At 41.8% G+C, this 18392-nt stretch overlaps 1 protein-coding gene across 1 annotated transcript in view; it reads left to right on the forward strand.

The window, feature by feature from the left end:
* LOC122747563 (glycerol-3-phosphate dehydrogenase [NAD(+)], cytoplasmic-like) overlaps positions 1 to 17847 on the forward strand; it is a 45721-nt gene extending 27874 nt beyond the window's left edge. The window contains exons 6-9 of the mRNA XM_043993510.1: positions 6436 to 6548; positions 6810 to 7043; positions 9116 to 9222; positions 17751 to 17847. Coding sequence (XP_043849445.1) covers positions 6436 to 6548; positions 6810 to 7043; positions 9116 to 9222; positions 17751 to 17847 — 551 coding nt within the window. The remainder of the gene's footprint in view (positions 1 to 6435; positions 6549 to 6809; positions 7044 to 9115; positions 9223 to 17750) is intronic.
* Positions 17848 to 18392: the final 545 nt, after the last annotated feature.

Here is an 18392-nt window from a genome sequence, read left to right on the forward strand (position 1 = left end):
TATCATTATAAAATCTAGAATAGCAAACCAGAAATTTAAGCCATAAATTACTTTTAACAAAACAAATAAACGCACAAAATCATCTGCATTTCTGGATAACACCAACAAAGATAAGACTAAAAAATGTAATTTACAATTTTGACAGAATATATCATTTATTTGGGCACCTATTTATCCATACATACAAAGTGGGGAGAGGAGAGGAGAGAGAGAGAGGAGAGAAAGAGCTGGGAGAGGGAGAGGGAAGGAAAGAGAGAAAGAGCAAGACAAGAGAGGAGAGAAGAGAGAGAGAACTTCAAAATGATATTGATAGAAATACAGGAAGAATTTAACAAATACAAATAGATGTTTTAACTGAGTGAATAAAATGCAAATGTCAGCATTTACCAACATAATTTATAGGTTTAATGCAGTTCAAGTTAGCTGACAAGCATTTCTTAAGTATTTAATATGTGTCAGACACTGTACTAAATGCTAGAAATACAAAGCAAGGCAAAAAAAGTACCTGCCCTCAAGGAGCTTATATTCTAAAAAGAGAGACAAATAAGAAAATAATGAATACATAAAATATACATTTAAGTCTGGCTCTAGGCTCACTCTCCCAACTGATACCACTTCTCTTCTCAGGATTTTAGGAGTAACCCTGAGGGGTTGTGACTTCTAATACCATTGCTTAAAGTCCCCACCAGTGTACTCACAATATAATTTAACCAGTTCACTGCTCTCCAGTATCAATTGATTAAAATCAGCTAGCTTTTACAAAAGGATGTTTACTGAAAAAGTACAGCAAGGGGGTAGCTAGGTGGCACAGTGGATAAAGCACTGGCCTTGGATTCAGGAGGCCCTGAGTTCAAATCCGGCCTCAGACACTTGACACTTACTAGCTGTGTGACCCTGGGCAAGTCACTTAACCCTCATTGCCCTGCCCCCCCCCAAAAAAAAAGTACAGCAAGGACTGAAATGTAAAGGATAAAAACATTCCTTCAAACCAGGAGAGCTTTTTCCCCTCTGTTGCCTCTTGGTGCCTGGGAATGATGGACTTAAACTTGAAGTGCTTGGTATACAATGTTCTCACTCCCACACATACAACTTGGGGTAGATTCTTCCTTCTAGATATTCCTGAAGTCCTTGGGGAGAGTGGGCTCACACCTGAGGTGCAAAGGCAATGAAACAGACATGAAGGGAACACACAACCAAGGGATACCCCATGGGCCTAAAGTCCTTGTCCGTCTGTCTGTCCTTCCTTCCTTCCTTTCTTCCTTCCTCCCTTCCTCTTTCTTTCTTTCTTTCTTTCTTTCTTTCTTTCTTTCTTTCTTTCTTTCTTTCTTTCTTTCTTTCTTTCTTTCTTTCTTTCTTTCTTTCTTTCTTTCTTTCTTTCTTTCTTTCGGCAATGAGGTTTAAGGGTCCCACAGCTAGTAAGAGTCTGAGGCCAGATTTGACAGATCCAGTGCTCTATTTGCTGTACTACTTAGCTGTCCTTTTCTACCCTTGCAGAGACCCCACTAGGTTGACTTCTGGGCATAGACTAGCTGATAGATAAGTCACATCCTTATTCAGCCAGCCTGGGTCAAGCATATCAATCACTCCTCTGGGTTGGCTCCCTATTGGTCTTGGCTATTCAGGCTACTACTATTAATGCTCCGCTACCAATTCTATTTGCTGGCCCTCTGATGGTTCTTCCAACTTTTTGAAGCCTGCAAGGTTCTAAACCTGGTTTCTTCCCTCTCCAAATACTAAATGGACAACAATCTGGAAAAAATAGGTATGAGACAAAAGAACCAGAGGCACCATGCAGTCATGGTCACCTGGTGGCCAGGTAGGGAGATAAAGGCAGCCAGGGCCACAGCAGCCCCCTGCCACTGCCCCTTCCTCCATCACCTGGAGTCTTAAAGCATTCCCATAAAATTACCAAGGAAGAGAGAGTGCTGTAGGGCAAACTTTTTGTGTGTACAGTTAGTGCCAGCTCAGCAGAGAGTTAAAAGGTTTCTCAGTGCCATGCACTAAGCACAGCAAAGAGGAGGATGGATCCTCCTATTACATGTATCAGGGAGCAGCTTCACCAAATCTCCCATGAGTGTGGAAAACAGGGAGGACATATTGCAAATGCTTTAAAGACTGGCATGTCTCTTTATCCAGTCTCCTATTATGTTTATACAGAGTAGAGAGAAAGTAATTTCAAAGGGGGAGACACTGGAAGTTGTGGGTACTGGGGAAGGCCCTCTGCAGAAGGTAGTATTTGAGCTAGGTCTTGAAAGAAGCAAGAGAAAGTAGAAGGCAGAGATGAGGATAAAGTGTACTCCAGGCACGGAAAGGTATCTCCAGCACTTAGCACAGTGCCTGGCACATAGTAGGTGTTTAATAAATGTTTATTGATTGATCGAATTAAAGTTAATAGGCTGTGTGACCCTGGGCAAGTCACTTAACCCCAATTGCCTCACAGAAAAAAAAGAAAAGAAAGGAAAAGAATTAAAGTTAATAAAATATATGTGGATGTGCTGATATTCAGGCCAGGATATTGAAAACTACGAAAACAAAAAGGTGTGAAGAATAACATCCTACCAGATTTCAAAAATATATTTATAAAGTAATGATAAAATGTTATAGTTTACATTTACAATAATGATGATAAAAACTAGTACTGGAAAAAATAGAGACACAGATCAATTAAACAGAATGGATAATCCAGAAATAGAGTCCAAAATGTAACTATTTTTAAATGGGTGGCATTTGATAAACTAAGGACTAAACACTAAGGAATGGAATTGCTATTCAACAAAACTCTTAGGACTACAGTATGGTGAAAAAAGTAATTTAGCTTACATCCCTCACACTATTATCTATATCATAAATGAAATAAATATATAAAATAAGAATAGCTAACATTTATATAGCACATTTTATCTCATTTGATCCTCATAATAACCCTGTGAAGTAAGTGCTATCTTTATCTCTATTTCATAAATAAGGAAACTGAGGTGGAGAGGGTAAGTGATTTTCCCAGGGTCACACAGCTAGGAAGACTGGGACTAAGTATACAGAGCTGAGAGTTGTGTGAATAAGAATGATATAGTCACCAAGTGGGAAGAAAGAGGGAGAGGACGGTCCAGGTCAGAGCTTTGAATTACATATAAAATTAGAGAATGGAATATTGATGATGAGCCAGCAAAGAAGATTGAAAAGGAGAAATCAAATTTGTAGTATCAGAACCAAGAGAACAGCATCATAAAAACCCAGAAAAGGAAATTTCAGGAGGTTTTATTGTTGTCCAGTCATTTCAGTCATGTCTGACTCTTCATGACCCCATTTGGGGTTTTCTTGGCAAAGATACTGGAGTGGTTTGCCATTTCCTTCTCCAGCTCATTTTACAGATGAGGCACCTGAGGCAAACAGGGTTAAGCAACTTGCTCAGAGTCACACAGTTAATGAACCATCTGAGGCCAGATTTTAACTCAGGTGTTCATGACTATGTGAAGGAGGATGAGAACTGAAGAAAAGCCATCAGCTTTGGCAATTAGGAAATCACTGGTAACTTTAGAGAGTAATTTCAGTTCACTGGTGGATAAGATCATTCAGAAGCCAGGAATCTAGATTGCAAATTGTTTAGAAATAAGTAAAAAGACATGAAGTGGAAGCTATAAGAGTAAACTCCTTTGAGGAGGAGGGGGAGGGGGGGGGGAGAATAAGAAGCACAGAAAATTAGGGTAGCTTCGAAAATGATGTATAGTATTTATTACATAGTTTTTCCAAAAAAGTAAACCGTGTGAAAGGGAAATTCATGGTATTATATTGAACCCTCTTTTTGTGTTGTGTCATATACATGAAAATGATCTCTTTTGTATTTAAGTCCAAAATGAATAGAAATTTAAAAATAAAAAGAATTTGGCTATGAAAGGGAGGAAAGATATAGGATAATAGTTTGAAGGTATAATAGGTCAAACGTGATTGTTTTTAAGAATAAGAAGAGTTAGGTGTGTTTGTAGGTATTAGGAAAGGATTCACTAATTAGGGACAGATTGAAGATTAGAGAATGAAGGTGAGGATTGAGGGGGCAATCTGCTGGAAGAGATATATGTATATTACACTTATAAAAGACATATGTTGAGGAGATAAAAATAGAGGATGTCATCCTTGGCTTTGAGATGTAGAGGAAGCTTATGGTGAATGGCCTCAATTATCTCAGAAAAGTATAAAGCAAGAAAGATTCTTAGCCTGGAGGCAGAAGTATGGGAGTCTTGGGAGAAGAGTACAGAAGAGGAAATACAGAAGAGGAAAAGGACTGCCTTATTATCTGGTTGAGATTAGATCATATACATTTATGGTGCCCCCACTAAGGCTGCTTGCATGATTTCCTTCAGCTTTATTTGGCATGTAAATAGGAGCAGAGAAGAAAAAAGGTGGGAGCAATCTAGGGTAGGGGTCTGGCAATGCATGAGTAGAAATGGAACAAGGGGATACGGGATTCAAGAATAGAGGACAGTGCAAGATTGAATTGGGTAACAATAGAATCAAGATTGGGAAGGGAGAAAAATGAAGCCAAAGTAAGAATGATAGTCTGGGAAGGTGCTGAGTGCTAGAACAATTGGAGTTAATGGTGAAGATGAAAAGAGTAGGTTTAAGAGGAGGTTGTGATTAGATAAAGGAATTGCAAAATTCTTAGCAATGTAAATGGGTGACTAGGGTGGCACAGTGGATAGAATGCCAGCCTGAAGTCAGGAGAACCTGAGTTCAAATCCAGCCTCAGACACTAGTTGTGTGACCCTGGGCAAGTCACTTAACCCTGTTTGCCCTAGTTTCCTCATCTGTAAAATGAGCTGGAAAAGGAAATGGCAAACCATTCTAGTATCTCTGCCAAGAAAACTCCAAATGGGTCACAAAGAGTCAGATGTGGCTGAACAACATGTTATTATAGTTGTTTCAGGCAGGGAGGGAATGACTGCTTTGATCTGGAACCATTATTATTTTTTTTTTGGTGGGACAATGGGGGTTAAGTGACTTGCCCAGGGTCACACAGCTAGTAAGTGTCAAGTGTCTGAGGCCAGATTTGAACTTGGGTCCTCCTGAATCCAGGGCCGGTGCTTTATCCACTGCGCCACCTAGCTGCCCCCGATCTGGAACCATTTTTATGCCTTGATATACAAAGGCAGGGTGCTGCCATCCACCTCAATTTTCTAGTCCTGGGGGGAGGGAAGAAAGAAAAACAGTGGGGCTGGGAATGGTGGTGGGGAGAGACAGACAGACAGAAACAAAGACAGAGGGAGAGAGACAGAGTTAGAGAAAAGGGGGAGAGATAGAGGAGAGAGAGAAAATGAGGGAAAGAAAAGGAGAAAGGGGAGAGAGAGGGAGAGAGAGGGGGAGGGGGGGAGAGAGAGAGAGAGAAAGAGAGAGAGAGAGAGAGAGAGAGAGAGAGAGAGAGAGAGAGAGAGAGAGAGAGAGAGGTTGTCATTTGTATTGGTAGAACCAGTTTCCTTACCTGGAAATTTCTTAAACTGATGAAATCACTTGCCCCAAAACCCCCAAACCTCCCGACTTCATAAATGAGTCATTTGGTTGGTTAGGCCCAAGAGACTAAGCTAAGGAATAAAGGCTGACTTAGGTAAGGAAAGAGAACAAAGAAACCTAGACAAGGAAAGAGCACAAGAAGCAAAGGAGCCAGAGGTCATAGGTTGGCACAGAGGGTACCCAATCTAAAGCATTGCCAGGCAGACAATGACTTTAAGCCCAAGTTTCAATTTGGCCATTGGAGAGTCTCACATCTCCTGGCAGCTGGTGACAACTTGAATTTGATTCAGTGGACATTTGTGAAGTTCCTCCTCTGTATAGAACATAATATTATAAAGGAAAACAATTGCCGCTGTGCCCCTGGATCATGTCCTTTAGTGAAGTACAGCATCCTATCATGGTGGAAAAGACCCTGGACATAGGGAGTAAGGACACAGGTTCAAGTCCCAGGTCTGATACTTAACTGCTTGGCCTTGATCAAGCTGCTGGTAAAATGGGCACATTTGTGCTACCCAGCTCACAGTTTTCTTGTAAGGAAAGTACTTTGTAAATTCTAAAGTGCCAAGGAAATGTGAGTTATTATTTTTTCAGTATGTTCTAACATGTGTTCAACAAGTTTGTTTTTCCCCTCAGACATTTCAGTGAAGGGAGACCGCCCACCTTCCCACCCACCCCAAATAATAATACCTTACGTTTGTATAATGCTGTGAGGTCTACAAAGTGTTTTCACATCCATCATCTCTCTCGATCCTAATGACAAACTCTGTGAGACAGGCAGGGTAGATATTAGCAACCTTTTATAGATGTAAACATTTCTCTGAAGTAGAGGGTGGAAAGAAAGGTAATCCCGGTACTGTTGATTCCTTCCTGCTGTAAATTCTCTGTAATGGAGGCCTATAGCCTCTGACATTGTGTCTGCCTGCCCTTCTTCCTCAGGATGCACCAACAAGAAACATGGAAAGATCTTTAAAGAATTATTTGAAACCATCAACTTCCGAATGACAGTAGTGGAAGACGATGAGACTGTGGAGCTCTGTGGAGCACTAAAGGTGAGTCCTGGCGGGGAGAGGTGGCCGACAGGGTGCACTGTCAGGGCCCTGACTGACATCACCCATGGCCCCTCCCTGGATAGGCCTCCAGAGAGGGGAAGCTCAGAGTGGAAGAAGTCCTTCCTCACCAAGACAGGTGCACTACCACTACCAGCCTTCTGAGCAGAGCTGATGGGTTGGAGAAATCCAGGACAGGAGCATCTTTATTTCAACATCCTCTTTTGTTTTAAAAATCTCTCTTCTTGATACCTTCCCCTCTAGAATATCGTGGCCCTTGGAGCTGGCTTCATTGATGGCTTGGATCATGGGGATAACACTAAGGCTGCGGTCATCCGCCTGGGACTCTTGGAAATGATCAACTTTGCTAAGATCTTCTGCAAAACGCCTGTCCAAGAAACCACCTTCCTAGAGAGCTGTGGGATTGCTGACCTCATAACCACGTGTTATGGAGGTCGAAGTAGGAAAGTGGCTGAAGCCTTCGCACGAACAGGAAAGGTGAGGACTAAGGGAGAGGGCACTGCAGGACTTTCCCTTTATTATTATTATTTTTTATGTTTTTTCAGGGCAATGAGGGTTAAGTGACTTGCCCAGGATCACACAGGTAGTAAGTTTCAAGTGTCTGAGGCCACATTTTAACTCAGGTCCTCCTGAATCCAGGGCTGGTGCTTTATCCACTGTGTCACCTAGCTGCCCAGGGCTCTCCCTTTTACCAAGAGATTCCTCATAGGTGTGAGGAGTCAGACTCCTTTTTTCAGAGAAGGAAACTGAAGCACAGGTTGGTGCTTAAGTGATTTGCTCAGGGTCACACAGTGGGCTAATAATTATGAGGAGTGGGATTCAAACCCGGGCCTTCCAGTGTAGCACCAATAAAAGCAGCATTGGACAGGACGTTACAACACCTGGGTTGGAGTCTTGGCCTTCCTCTTCCTTTGCCTGCCCAGAAAGCCACATGGTGCAAGAGAATTCTGAATTTGGAGTCAGTTCACCTGACTTCACATCTCTGGTTTGCTCACTCTATGATCTCGACAATCCCTTTAACCTCTCTCACCTCAGTTTCCTCATTTGCAAATGTCCCAGCTCCAAATCTACGATCCTAAGTAATTTCATCTCTCTAGACCTCAGTTTCTTCCTTTGTAGTGTGAGGAAATTGGACTTTCAGTGACTTCTAAGGTCCCTTGTGGAGCTGACATGCTAGTCTTTGACCACCAATCTTTAATCTTTAATCTTTAGCCCTGTTGAGTTCCCTCTTGCTCCTGGTCTGGAAAGTCCAGCTTAGAATCAGTTCCTGTTCTCTCTCCCCTCGAGGGGCAGACAAGGGTGAGAGCTTCCTGGCTCTAGCTGAGCCAGCATCCCACCTGATGTCACCCCTGGGTGATCTTCCCCCCTCCCTTGACCCAAGCCCCTTGTCAGCTGTTGAAGAAGGCAGAAAAGGTCACTGCAACTGAGGCCATGACTTGGCTTTTGCAGCAAATAAGAAACTTCCTGGGTTGGAATAATTTCATTTAACATTCCCTGTGTCTATTGCCCCTACCCAGTGCCTCCTAGAGCCAGTAAGGATATATTGTTCACATCTGTAGGTTTATGAAACCTCTTCTTCATCACAGTCCTGTTGGATAGAGGGTAGAAATATTAGTATCCCCACTTTACAAGGGAATAAACTGGCTGAGATAGATGAAGTGATTTATCCATAGTCACCTGGCTAGAAAGTCTTTGAAGCTAAATTCAAATCCAGGTCTTTTGTTTCAAGACTTAGGTAAGGTTCTTTCTATGAACCAAGCTGTCACACACTTGGTACATGTGTTCTGGCTAGTACAGCCCTTTCCTGCCATGTCTTACCCCTCCCTGGGGGCAGCTAGGTGGTGCAGAGGATAAAGCACTGGCCCTGGATTCGGGAGGACCTGAGTTCAAATCCAGCCTCAGACACTTGACACTTGCTAGCTGTGTGACCCTGGGCAAGTCACTTGACCCTCGTTGCCCTGCAAAAAACAAAAACAAAAAATAAAAACCAAAAAAAAAAAATAATAACCCTGTCTTACCTCTCCCTGACAAGTCTTCCAAGTAGTGACTTTGTGCTATCCTGGCGTTTCTCCCTTCCATGGTCCAGTTTCTTATGTCTCTGCCTTATGGAGTGGCCCCCAGCATCTCTTTCTCTCCATGGGGGCATTGCCTTGGTGTCCCTTTCCCTGTAGATCTAATGTCCTGGGATTCCCCTTCCTCCTCCCAAAGTCTACTGAGTTTGAATTACTTTTTTCATGAATTACAAAATTGATCTGAGGACACTGGTGCTGCTTGCCCTAAGCACTAAGATTGCTAATTATGGCTCTGCAGCTTAGTAAGCTTTTTTTTTTTTTTTTTGGCAGGGCAATGAGGGTTAAGTGACTTGCCCAGGGTCACACAGCTAGTAAGTCAGTCTCAAGTGTCTGAGGCCGGATTTGAACTCAGGTCCTCCTGAATCCAGGGCCGGTGCTTTATCCACTGTGCCACCTAGCTGCCCCTAGTAAGCCTTTTTGGTTAATGCACTGATCACTTAGAGCTCATCTAATTCAACCTCCCTCTTATCCTTCTAGTCCATTGAAGAGTTAGAAAAAGAGATACTTAATGGACAAAAGCTTCAGGGGCCTCCAACTGTCAAAGAAATCTACAAGATCCTGAAAAGCAAAAAGGTGGATGATAAGTAAGTGACTGATGATAACTAATAAATAGGTAGTGGATCCTTCTTTTAGGAATCATTTTTATTATAAACCTAATATCAGTGAAAACAAATAAGCAAAGTGGGCAATTAAGTTATTTATATAACTGTAAGCTTGAAACAGTATATTATTCTAGAAAAGGGAAATATTTATCAGTTTTAATAAAGCCTTAATTTGTGTCCCCTCAATCTCTTTCTTGTTTGTGCACTTATCAGATTTTGTTGCTTTTCTTTTTCTACATAGACATGTTAGAGCCAATATTAAGATTCTTCTTTCTTGGGGCAGCTAGGTGGCACAGTGGACAGAGCACCAGCCCTGGAGTCAGGAGTACCTGAGTTCAAATCCGGCCTCAGACACTTAACACTAACTAGCTGTGTGACCCCGGGCAAGTCACTTAACCCCAATTGCCTCACTAAAAAAAAAAAAAAAAAAAAAAAAAAAAAAAAAAAAAAAGATTCTTCTTTCTTCCTCCTTTATCACATTCTATGTCTTTCCATATTTCTCTGTTCTTTACATCTTTTTTGTGTAAATGTTCCCCATTACATAGACAGGACACAATATATTTAACCATTCCCCAGTTGTCGGACACATGAGTTGTTTCTAGTTTTTTGCTATTATAAATAAAGTCACTTTGAATATATTTGCACAGATGGTTCTGTTTTTCACCGTTAGAGGACAAGGACTTTTCCATGGCTAGAGGAATAACAGCAGAGATCGACAGCTTCTGCTCCTCCCCTTACCACCAATGGTTTGCCACCTTCCTCAGGCTGATCAAAGCTTTTAGATCATTCACATGGCAGTGTACTGGCTGCTATTGAGGCATAATGGGCATGCAAAGGGCCAACAAAGAGAGATGAGCATGTTTATCTCTGGTTGAATGTAGACCATATGAGGAAGCGTGCCACCTTTCCCTTCAGGTGTAGAATAAGAGAAAGTGACTCATCCTACCCAGCTAGGAGTGAGGGCTTGGGATCCTTTGTGAGAAGGGACAAGAGAGTGTTCTCCCAGCTGCCTTGAGGGGCCCTTTGCAGCATCATCTAGGCAGAGATATGAGGCAGGTGAGAAAACAACAACCCCAAAGTGTGGAAAGAATACCCAGGCACAAGATCCAGGACTGCTGCCGGGGCAGTCGTCTAAATCTAAAAGGGTTATAACATTCAAAGCAGCAGTGGCAAGAAGAGAAGTGCACAGTTTTATGGGACTGCAGTAAAGCAGACTGAGGCAGCAACAGTGTTAGAGAAGCAGCTTTAGACCTAGAAACCAGTATCAGAGACAGGGTCCATGAGAGACAGCTGTGGCAGGGATTTTCGAAGTGACAGCTGGACAGGCAATTATGGGGCCAAAAGCTCCCAAGTCCCTCTAGTGAAATCTCTCTTTACAGTCAGCCACTGAATACAATTAGCTCTTAGCAAAGGACTTTGCTAAGATGGCATCCGTTCTGGGTTAGTGCCCCTAACTTTCACTCGAATTTGTTATTTGGGTCCCCAAAGGGTAACTTACACCAGCCCAGGGGGATGGGGTTTACAACCTCCTAATGCTAGAGTTCACAAGCTGCTTTCTATGAATGATGAGCCAATAGACACAATTATCTCTCTTTTTTTTTTTTTTTTTTTGGTGAGACAATTGGGGTTAAGTGACTTGCCCAGGGTCACACAGCTACTAAGTGTCAAGTGTCTGAGCTTGGATTTGAACTCAGGTCCTCCTGAATCCAGGGCTGGTGCTCTATCCACTGCGCCACCTAGCTGCCCAGACACAATTATCTCTTAGCAAAGGCATTAACTAAAACAGCAGTAGTCTTAAAAATAGTCATTATAAAATATTTCCCTGGCAGAAACCTGGGATACACTCTTCTACAAATAGCCACAGTGCCTGTGGAAAGAGTGGGCACAAACTTAAAGTACAGTGGTAATGAGGCACGTTTATAAGGGAGTACATGTGCCAAAGCAACTCCCAACTCCCTCAGGGCAGAGCCTAGAAGTCCTTCCTCTGGGGGCAGCTAGATGGCGCAGTGGTTAAAGCACCGGCCCTGGACTCAGGAGTACCTGAGTTCAAATCCGGCCTCAGACACTTGACATTTACTAGCTGTGTGACCGTGGGCAAGTCACTTAACCCCCGTTGCCTAAAAAAAAAAAAAAAGACCAAAAAAAAAAAGAAGTCCTTCCTCTATGCATGCAGCCCATAGCTACCTGGGCATTCATAGCTGGCTCTCTTCTCTGCTGCCAGGACTCCTGCCCCTTAAAGTTTCTTTTTGCCTCCAGTGACTGCCTTTCCTTATTTGTGTTTGTCTGGAGTGTTTCTGTATTTCTTTAACTGTGCCTTGAACTATTTCAAAACAATGAAGTCTAGAACTGGTAGGTGACTTGGCTCCTTCTGGACAAGTCACTGCTAGAGACTAGGGCTAATAAGAGGAGGAAAAAAGAGAAGTCTCATTCTTTTGTCCTGCAGGGGTCTCTTCCACAGAGCTTTCACGAGACTATAGTTTGAACTCTACAGGGCTTAGCTACTTAAAACTTCCAAGGACTACCAATTTAAAATGCAGAGACAGGTCTAATTTTTGTTTGCCCAATGTGCTTTTGCTCCTTTTAATTCCATCAGAGAAAGTAGTTCACACTTCATAAAGGGATCATTACCTGGCATGCCTGACACCTTACAGTTATTTGATACTGTTATATTAAAACTTGATAAAACAAAACAAAAAACTTGATCATCTGTGACTAAATCCTTTTCCCCTTACTACTTGTCAGTTCTAGACCTGCTAATTGTAGCAATAAGGTAAAAGAAAGAAATTAAAAGCATAAACATAGGCAGAAAGGGAACAAAATTATCTCTATTTGCAGATGATGTATTGATTTACTTAGGAAACTACAGAATCAGCAAAAAAAACCTAATCAAGTCAATTAATAGCTTTCATTAAGTAGCAGGATACAAAATAAATCCACAAAAATATCAGACTTTCTATGTAACAATGACAAAAATGAGGAGAAAACTAAAGAAAGGGAAATCCCATTTAAAACAGTTGCAAAATATATAAAATATCTGGGAGTCTAGAGGTAGAGCAACAATGTCAGAGCAGCAAAAAGAGTTACAGCAAGCTCTGCCCCACTCTGGACATCACTTCTCCAAACAGATCTAGAAGACACCCCAAATAGAATCTTCATCTGGAAACTAAAAAGAAAAATCACAGTGAATTTTTTTTTTTTTTTTGGTGAGGCAATTGGGGTTAAGTGACTTGCCCAGGGTCACACAGCCAGTAAGTATCAAGCGTCTGAGGCTGGATTTGAATTCAGGTCCTCCTGAATCCAGGGCCAGTGCTCTATCCACTGCGCCACCTAGCTGCCCCGTGAATAATTTTTTATAGCCCAGATCAGTGTACGAAGTCAGACAGAGAGGTCTGCAGACACTCGGACCTAGATCTACCTAGAAAGGGTCACTTGGAGCATCCAGTGAGAGGCTGTGTACCAGGGCAAGACATGGGCCCAACCCCAGCAGAAAGAGGCCTAAATTTGTCCAGGGAGCAGGAATAGTTGCAACTTGGTGGCTCTGTCACTCACTACCCAGTGCTGGGTCAAAGATGGAGATCTGTACCTAAAAGTTGCATTTCAGAGTAAGGGTCTTGGACGCTAGGTTTTGTACCAAGGACAGAGCAAGTTCAGAATGAAGCAGCAGCTGTGTGACTCAGATCCAGTGCTGAGTGGGGTTAAGTTTCTTTTGTTGTTGTTGTTGTTGTTGTTGTTGTTGGAGGGGCAATGAGGGTTAAGTGACTTACCCAGGGTCACATAGCTAGTAACTGTCAAGTGTCTGAGGCTGGATTTGAACTCAGGTACTCCTGAATCCAAGGCCAGTGCTTTATCCACTGCGCCACCTAGCTGCCCCTGGGGTTGAGTTTCTAACCCAGTCTTAAGCGTTCAGGGGAATAACCAGGGAAGGAAGTGCAGACCAAAAGGGGTGTCTGTGGTTCTGTTCCTCCAAATCAGCATCGCCTTCCAGCTGGCTGATGGGGACTGAATTCATCAGCAAGAGAATGGAACCCCAACCAGAACAATTCTACAGTCATTGCTCAGACTCAAACCTAGGTCAGTCTCAGAGCTCAGATCATGAGGGCAGCACTCAGGCTTGGTCCTGGGTCAGACCACTTTAGAAGCACTGAAAACTTACAGATCTCCAGCCAGAGCGGTCTCTGAGATCCTGGTATAACACAACATTTGATACCCCCAAGAAAGTGACAGCAGGACTAGCCCAGACAAGGGATCATATAGAGAAAACAAATAATTCTGACTACTCAAAAAGCTTTTACAAAAACAAAATCAATGCATTTAAGAAAAGAAGAACTATCAATTGGAAAGTAGTCACTGAACATGAACAAATAGATCTGATGAACTGAAAACCTTCCTATGAAAGACTGCTCCAGATCTAAAGAGAATGCAAATGAAAACAACTCTTAGGTTTCCCATCATATCTCTCAAACTGGCACTCATGATTAAAGATCAAAATAGTCAATATTATAGGTTTTAAGGGCAATAAAACACTAACACTGTTGTTGAAGGTATGAAGTGGTCCAACCATTCTGGACAATTTGGAATGATAGGGGGACTAAAATGTCTATACACTTTCACCCAGAGATTCCAGAGCTAGGCATGTGTGCTCCAAGAAGGTTAAAGACAGAAAAGACAAGTTTCATATATACCAAAAATTTCATAATAAAAGCATTTTGTGGGGCAGCTAGGTGGCTTACTAGCTTACTAGCTGTGTGACCCTGGACAAGTCACTTAACCCCAAATGCCTCACTAAAAACAAACAAACAAACAAAAAAAGCATTTTGTGTGTGTGTGCATGTGTGATAGCAAAGATCTGGAAACAAAGTAGTGTTGTCCATTAACTAGGAAACGTTTGTTCACATTGTGGCATAAATGGAATGTTATTTTACAATGATAAATGACAAATATGAAAAAAATTGTGATATAGGAAGACTTGTCTGAGCTGATTCAAAGTGATACAGGCAGAATTGGGAGAACAACATACAAAATAAATGCAAAATTGTAAATTAAATTTTTTTTAAAATAAGAGCTAGCATTTATATAGTGTGTTAGGTTTGCAAAGTACTTTTACAAACAGTATCAATCTTTGTTATTGTTCAGTCCTCCAGTTGTGTCCAACTCTTCATGACCCCAAAGACCACAGCACACTAGGCCCTTCTATCCTCCACTATGTCCCAAAGTCTGTTTGTTTGTTTTTGTAAAAGCTTTTTGAGTAGCCCTTCTATCCTCCACTATCTCCCAAAGTTCATGTTTGTTGCTTCCATGACACTATCTATTCATCTCATCTTCTGCCATCCCCTTCTTCTTTTGCCTTCAGTCCTTCCCAAAAATCAGGATCTTTTCCAATGAGTTCCGTCTTCTCAGTATGTGGCCAAAGGCTTTGGCATTTGACCTTCCACAGACTAGTCTGAGTTAATTTCTGTATAAAGAAATTTTCACATTGTTTGGGGGGGGGGAGGCGGGGCAATGAGAGTTAAGTGACTTGCCCAGGGTCACACAGCTAGTAAGTGTCAAGTGTCTGAGGTCAGATTTGAACTCAGGTCTTCCTGAATCCAGGGCCCCTGCTCTATCCACTGCACCACCTAGCTGCCCTCCACATTGATTGTTAAAACTTTGTGTTCCAAATTCTCTTCCTCCCTCCCGACACTCCCCAAGAACTCAAGCAAAAAAAAAAAAAAATGAACTCAAGCAATTCAATATGTTATACATGTGCAGTCATGCAAAACATTTCCACATTAGTCAGGTTGTGAAAGAAAATAGACAAAAAACTTTAGAAAGAAGAACAAAAAAGTCCTTCTGATAGCATCCTGGTCATCTTTTCTTACAGCACAATAGTATTACATCCTAATCTCATCCCACAATTTGATCAGCCTTTCCCCAAGTGATGGGCATCACCCCAATTTTGAATTCAACTTTTAAAAAATTTCTTTTAGGATACCAACCTAAGAGTATGCATGGTTTTATATACCCTTGGCCATAGTTCCAAATTGCTCTATAGAATGTTTGAATCAGTTTACAACTTTACCAAGACTATATTAATGTCTCATTTTCTCTATATGAGTTGATTTGTCATGCCCAATTTTTTTTTACCCTATTTGGGGTTTCTTGATAAAGATACTGGAGTGGTTTGCCATTTCCTTCTCTAGCTCACTTTACAATTGAAGAAACTGAGACAAACAAGGTTAAGTGACTTGCCCAGGGTCACACGGCTAGTAAGTGTCTGAGGTCATATTTGAACTTAGGTCTTCCTGATTCCAGTGCACTGAGCCATCTAGCCATGGTGTTAGTGAATAATTCTATGCTAGCACCTCTTTGAGCCTTCTGCCATTTTCTGTTATCATTTGCTGGTGTCCAGTGGTTAGTAAACCTTGTAGGGGAAGCTAAATTCTCTTAATTCATTTAATATAAGGCCCAGATAGCTTTATTTAGGCAGGCAGCCAGCAAAAAGTCTATAGAAGCCCTCACTCTAGGAGTGTCTATCTATTTGGCTACCTTCTGCTAGTTTCACTCAAAGTCCCTGACCACAGACAACTGTCAAACTAGTGGTAAGAAAATTCCTTTTAAGTTCTATCAAATTTCCAACTGTCATTTTGTTTCTCAAAGGGGACTGTGACGTTTAAAATCTAATGTGTGGTCGCCTTACTCCTTTCCCAAGTGTAGGGAAAATTAGCTAGGGTTTACTTATAAATTAGAAGGTTTAGCACCAGTTTGGGGCATTAAGCATTTATTAAAGCATACCAGGTATTATTAAAAAGAGAACACCTGGGTCAGAAAGATAGGAAAGTCTAGCTAGGATCTACGGGAGAGAGAAGAGAAAAAGAACCACCTTCACCTACGAGTCTCAGGCCAAAAAGAGGAAGTTCCTGTGCCTGTCAGAGTAGAAGCTACCTGTGGTCTGGAAGAGATGTGGTGCCTACGCACCACTCCAAGCTAATTGGTTGGTAGCATTCAAGTCCATTGATTAGTCCATTTATAGTCTTTGAGAACACACCCTCTTCAGAGTCAGGCAGGTGTGGCTTCAATCAAGTTAACTTCAAGTAAGCAGCAAAATCAGTCAATTCTAAGTCAATCCAATCAGTCCAAATCAATCACAGCTGGGGCTTTGGGCATTGGCAAAGCCCATTATTTTCTTACAGAACTCCACCCAGCAAAACATCAAATATCTATATAGGTCTAGGGAGACAAGTAAGTCTCCCCCATCCCTCCTCCTACCAAGCCCCACCCCCACTCCTGGCAACCCTGTTCCTGGCTGCCATGCAAATTAATCTGGGGTCTTGGACCAAGAGTTAGTATAGTCATTAAGTGTTTCCTATTTTGCTCTAAATTCTGCCCCTCCCCTGTTTATTATGCACACCTGCCAGAAGTAAAATGATCTTTGTTTTCTATTCCTGCCAGTGACAAACTTTGCTTGTTTTCCTAATGTATGCAAAAAAATCTCTTGCAGTGCAGTGCACATTTCTTTAATTCTTATAGTAGATTGTTGGTATGTTTCACAAAATTTGGTAGAGGTAAAATTGACCTGCTTGTCTCTTGTCCATGCTCCCTGGGTACACTGGTGCCAACATACCCAGAATCCATATCTTATAGACTCCTATCTATTTCTTTTCTTTTTGGAGGCAATAAGGGTTAAGTGACTTGCCTAAGGTCACACAGCTAATATGTATCTGGTCATATTTGAACACAGGTCCTTTTGACTCCCCTATTCTCTATTGCCACCTAGCAGCCCCTCTATGAATTTCTTTTCAAAACAGTAAGATTTGTGGGAAAGGTCTTTTTTAACAGACATGTATAGAGGATTTGCTATGTACTGAGCACTGATTTAAGCAACATAAGGGAAATAAATTTAACTATTTAGGGAACCTTTAGGGAAATGAAGATAAATGAGGGTAGTCCCAGGTAGAGGAGATAAGACATTCAAATCTTAGCATGGCTGATGTGATATGAATAATTCAAACTAGGTCAAATAGCACACAAAGAGGGGAGATGATGACCAAGGAAGATTTCATGAAGAAGCAGCAAGGGGGTAGCTAGGTGGCACAGTGTATAAAGCACCAACCCTGGATTCAGGAGGATCTGAGTTCAAATCCAGCCTCAGATACTTGACACTTACTAGTTGTGTGACCCTGGGCAAGTCACTTAACCCTCAAAGCAAGTGACTTATCTTGAGTTTCCACAGGGAGAGGGAGAGATGGTATGTGAGCCTGATTTAGAGTGAGGCTAAGTGAATTCAAGCACATGCTTCTACTTTGACAATTTCTTACTCTTATTTTTAGAGGTAGTCAGAGTTAAGTGACTTAGCCAAGGTCACACAGCTAGCAAGTGTCTGAGGTCCTCCTGACTTCAGGGCCGGCACTCTAACCACTGTGCCACTTAACTGCCCCAGTTTCTTAATTTTAGAGGGGATAAGCATGAATATTAGGTGTCCTGCCTTCCTAGTTATGCTATGGTTTTTCACCTGTGATATCTTTCTCTTCTAGGTTTCCAATATTTGTCTGCATCTATGAAATATGCTGTGAGGGAAAACCAGTGAAAGACTTCATCTGTTGCCTGCAGACTCATCCACATCATAAATGACTTGTTGATTCATGCAAGACTGGGGTAATCCCATTCATCCTAATCCCCAATAAAGGGAGATAAGGCCTGAGAATATCTGACTATTAAGATAACTCTAGAAAAACATCTTTCTCCTCAGTGGGGAGAAAGCATCTAAGACTATAACTTTCCAGAAAGAAAAGTAAGGCTTTCCCTATACTAATCAATCAATCAATTCCAGCAGTATTTATTAAGTGTTTACTTTATGCCAGACACTAGGCTTCCACACTGTTTAAAAAAAAAAGGGGGGGGTAGCTAGGTGGCACAGTGGATAGAGCACCAGCCCTGGAGTCAGGAGTACCTGAGTTCAAATCCGGCCTCAGACACTTAACTCTGGGCAAGTCACTTAACCCCAATTGCCTCACTAAAAAAAAAAAAAAAAAAAGCAAAAATAGTCCCTGTCCTCAAGAAACTTAAAGGGAGAAACATCATAATTTGTTGTTTAGTCATTTTTTTTTGTCATATCCAACTCTTTGTGACCCCATTTGGGGTTTTCTTGGCAAAGATATTGGAGTGGCTTGCCATTT

Source organism: Dromiciops gliroides, chromosome 3 (assembly GCF_019393635.1).
Source record: "Dromiciops gliroides isolate mDroGli1 chromosome 3, mDroGli1.pri, whole genome shotgun sequence".
Taxonomy (NCBI): domain Eukaryota; kingdom Metazoa; phylum Chordata; class Mammalia; order Microbiotheria; family Microbiotheriidae; genus Dromiciops; species Dromiciops gliroides.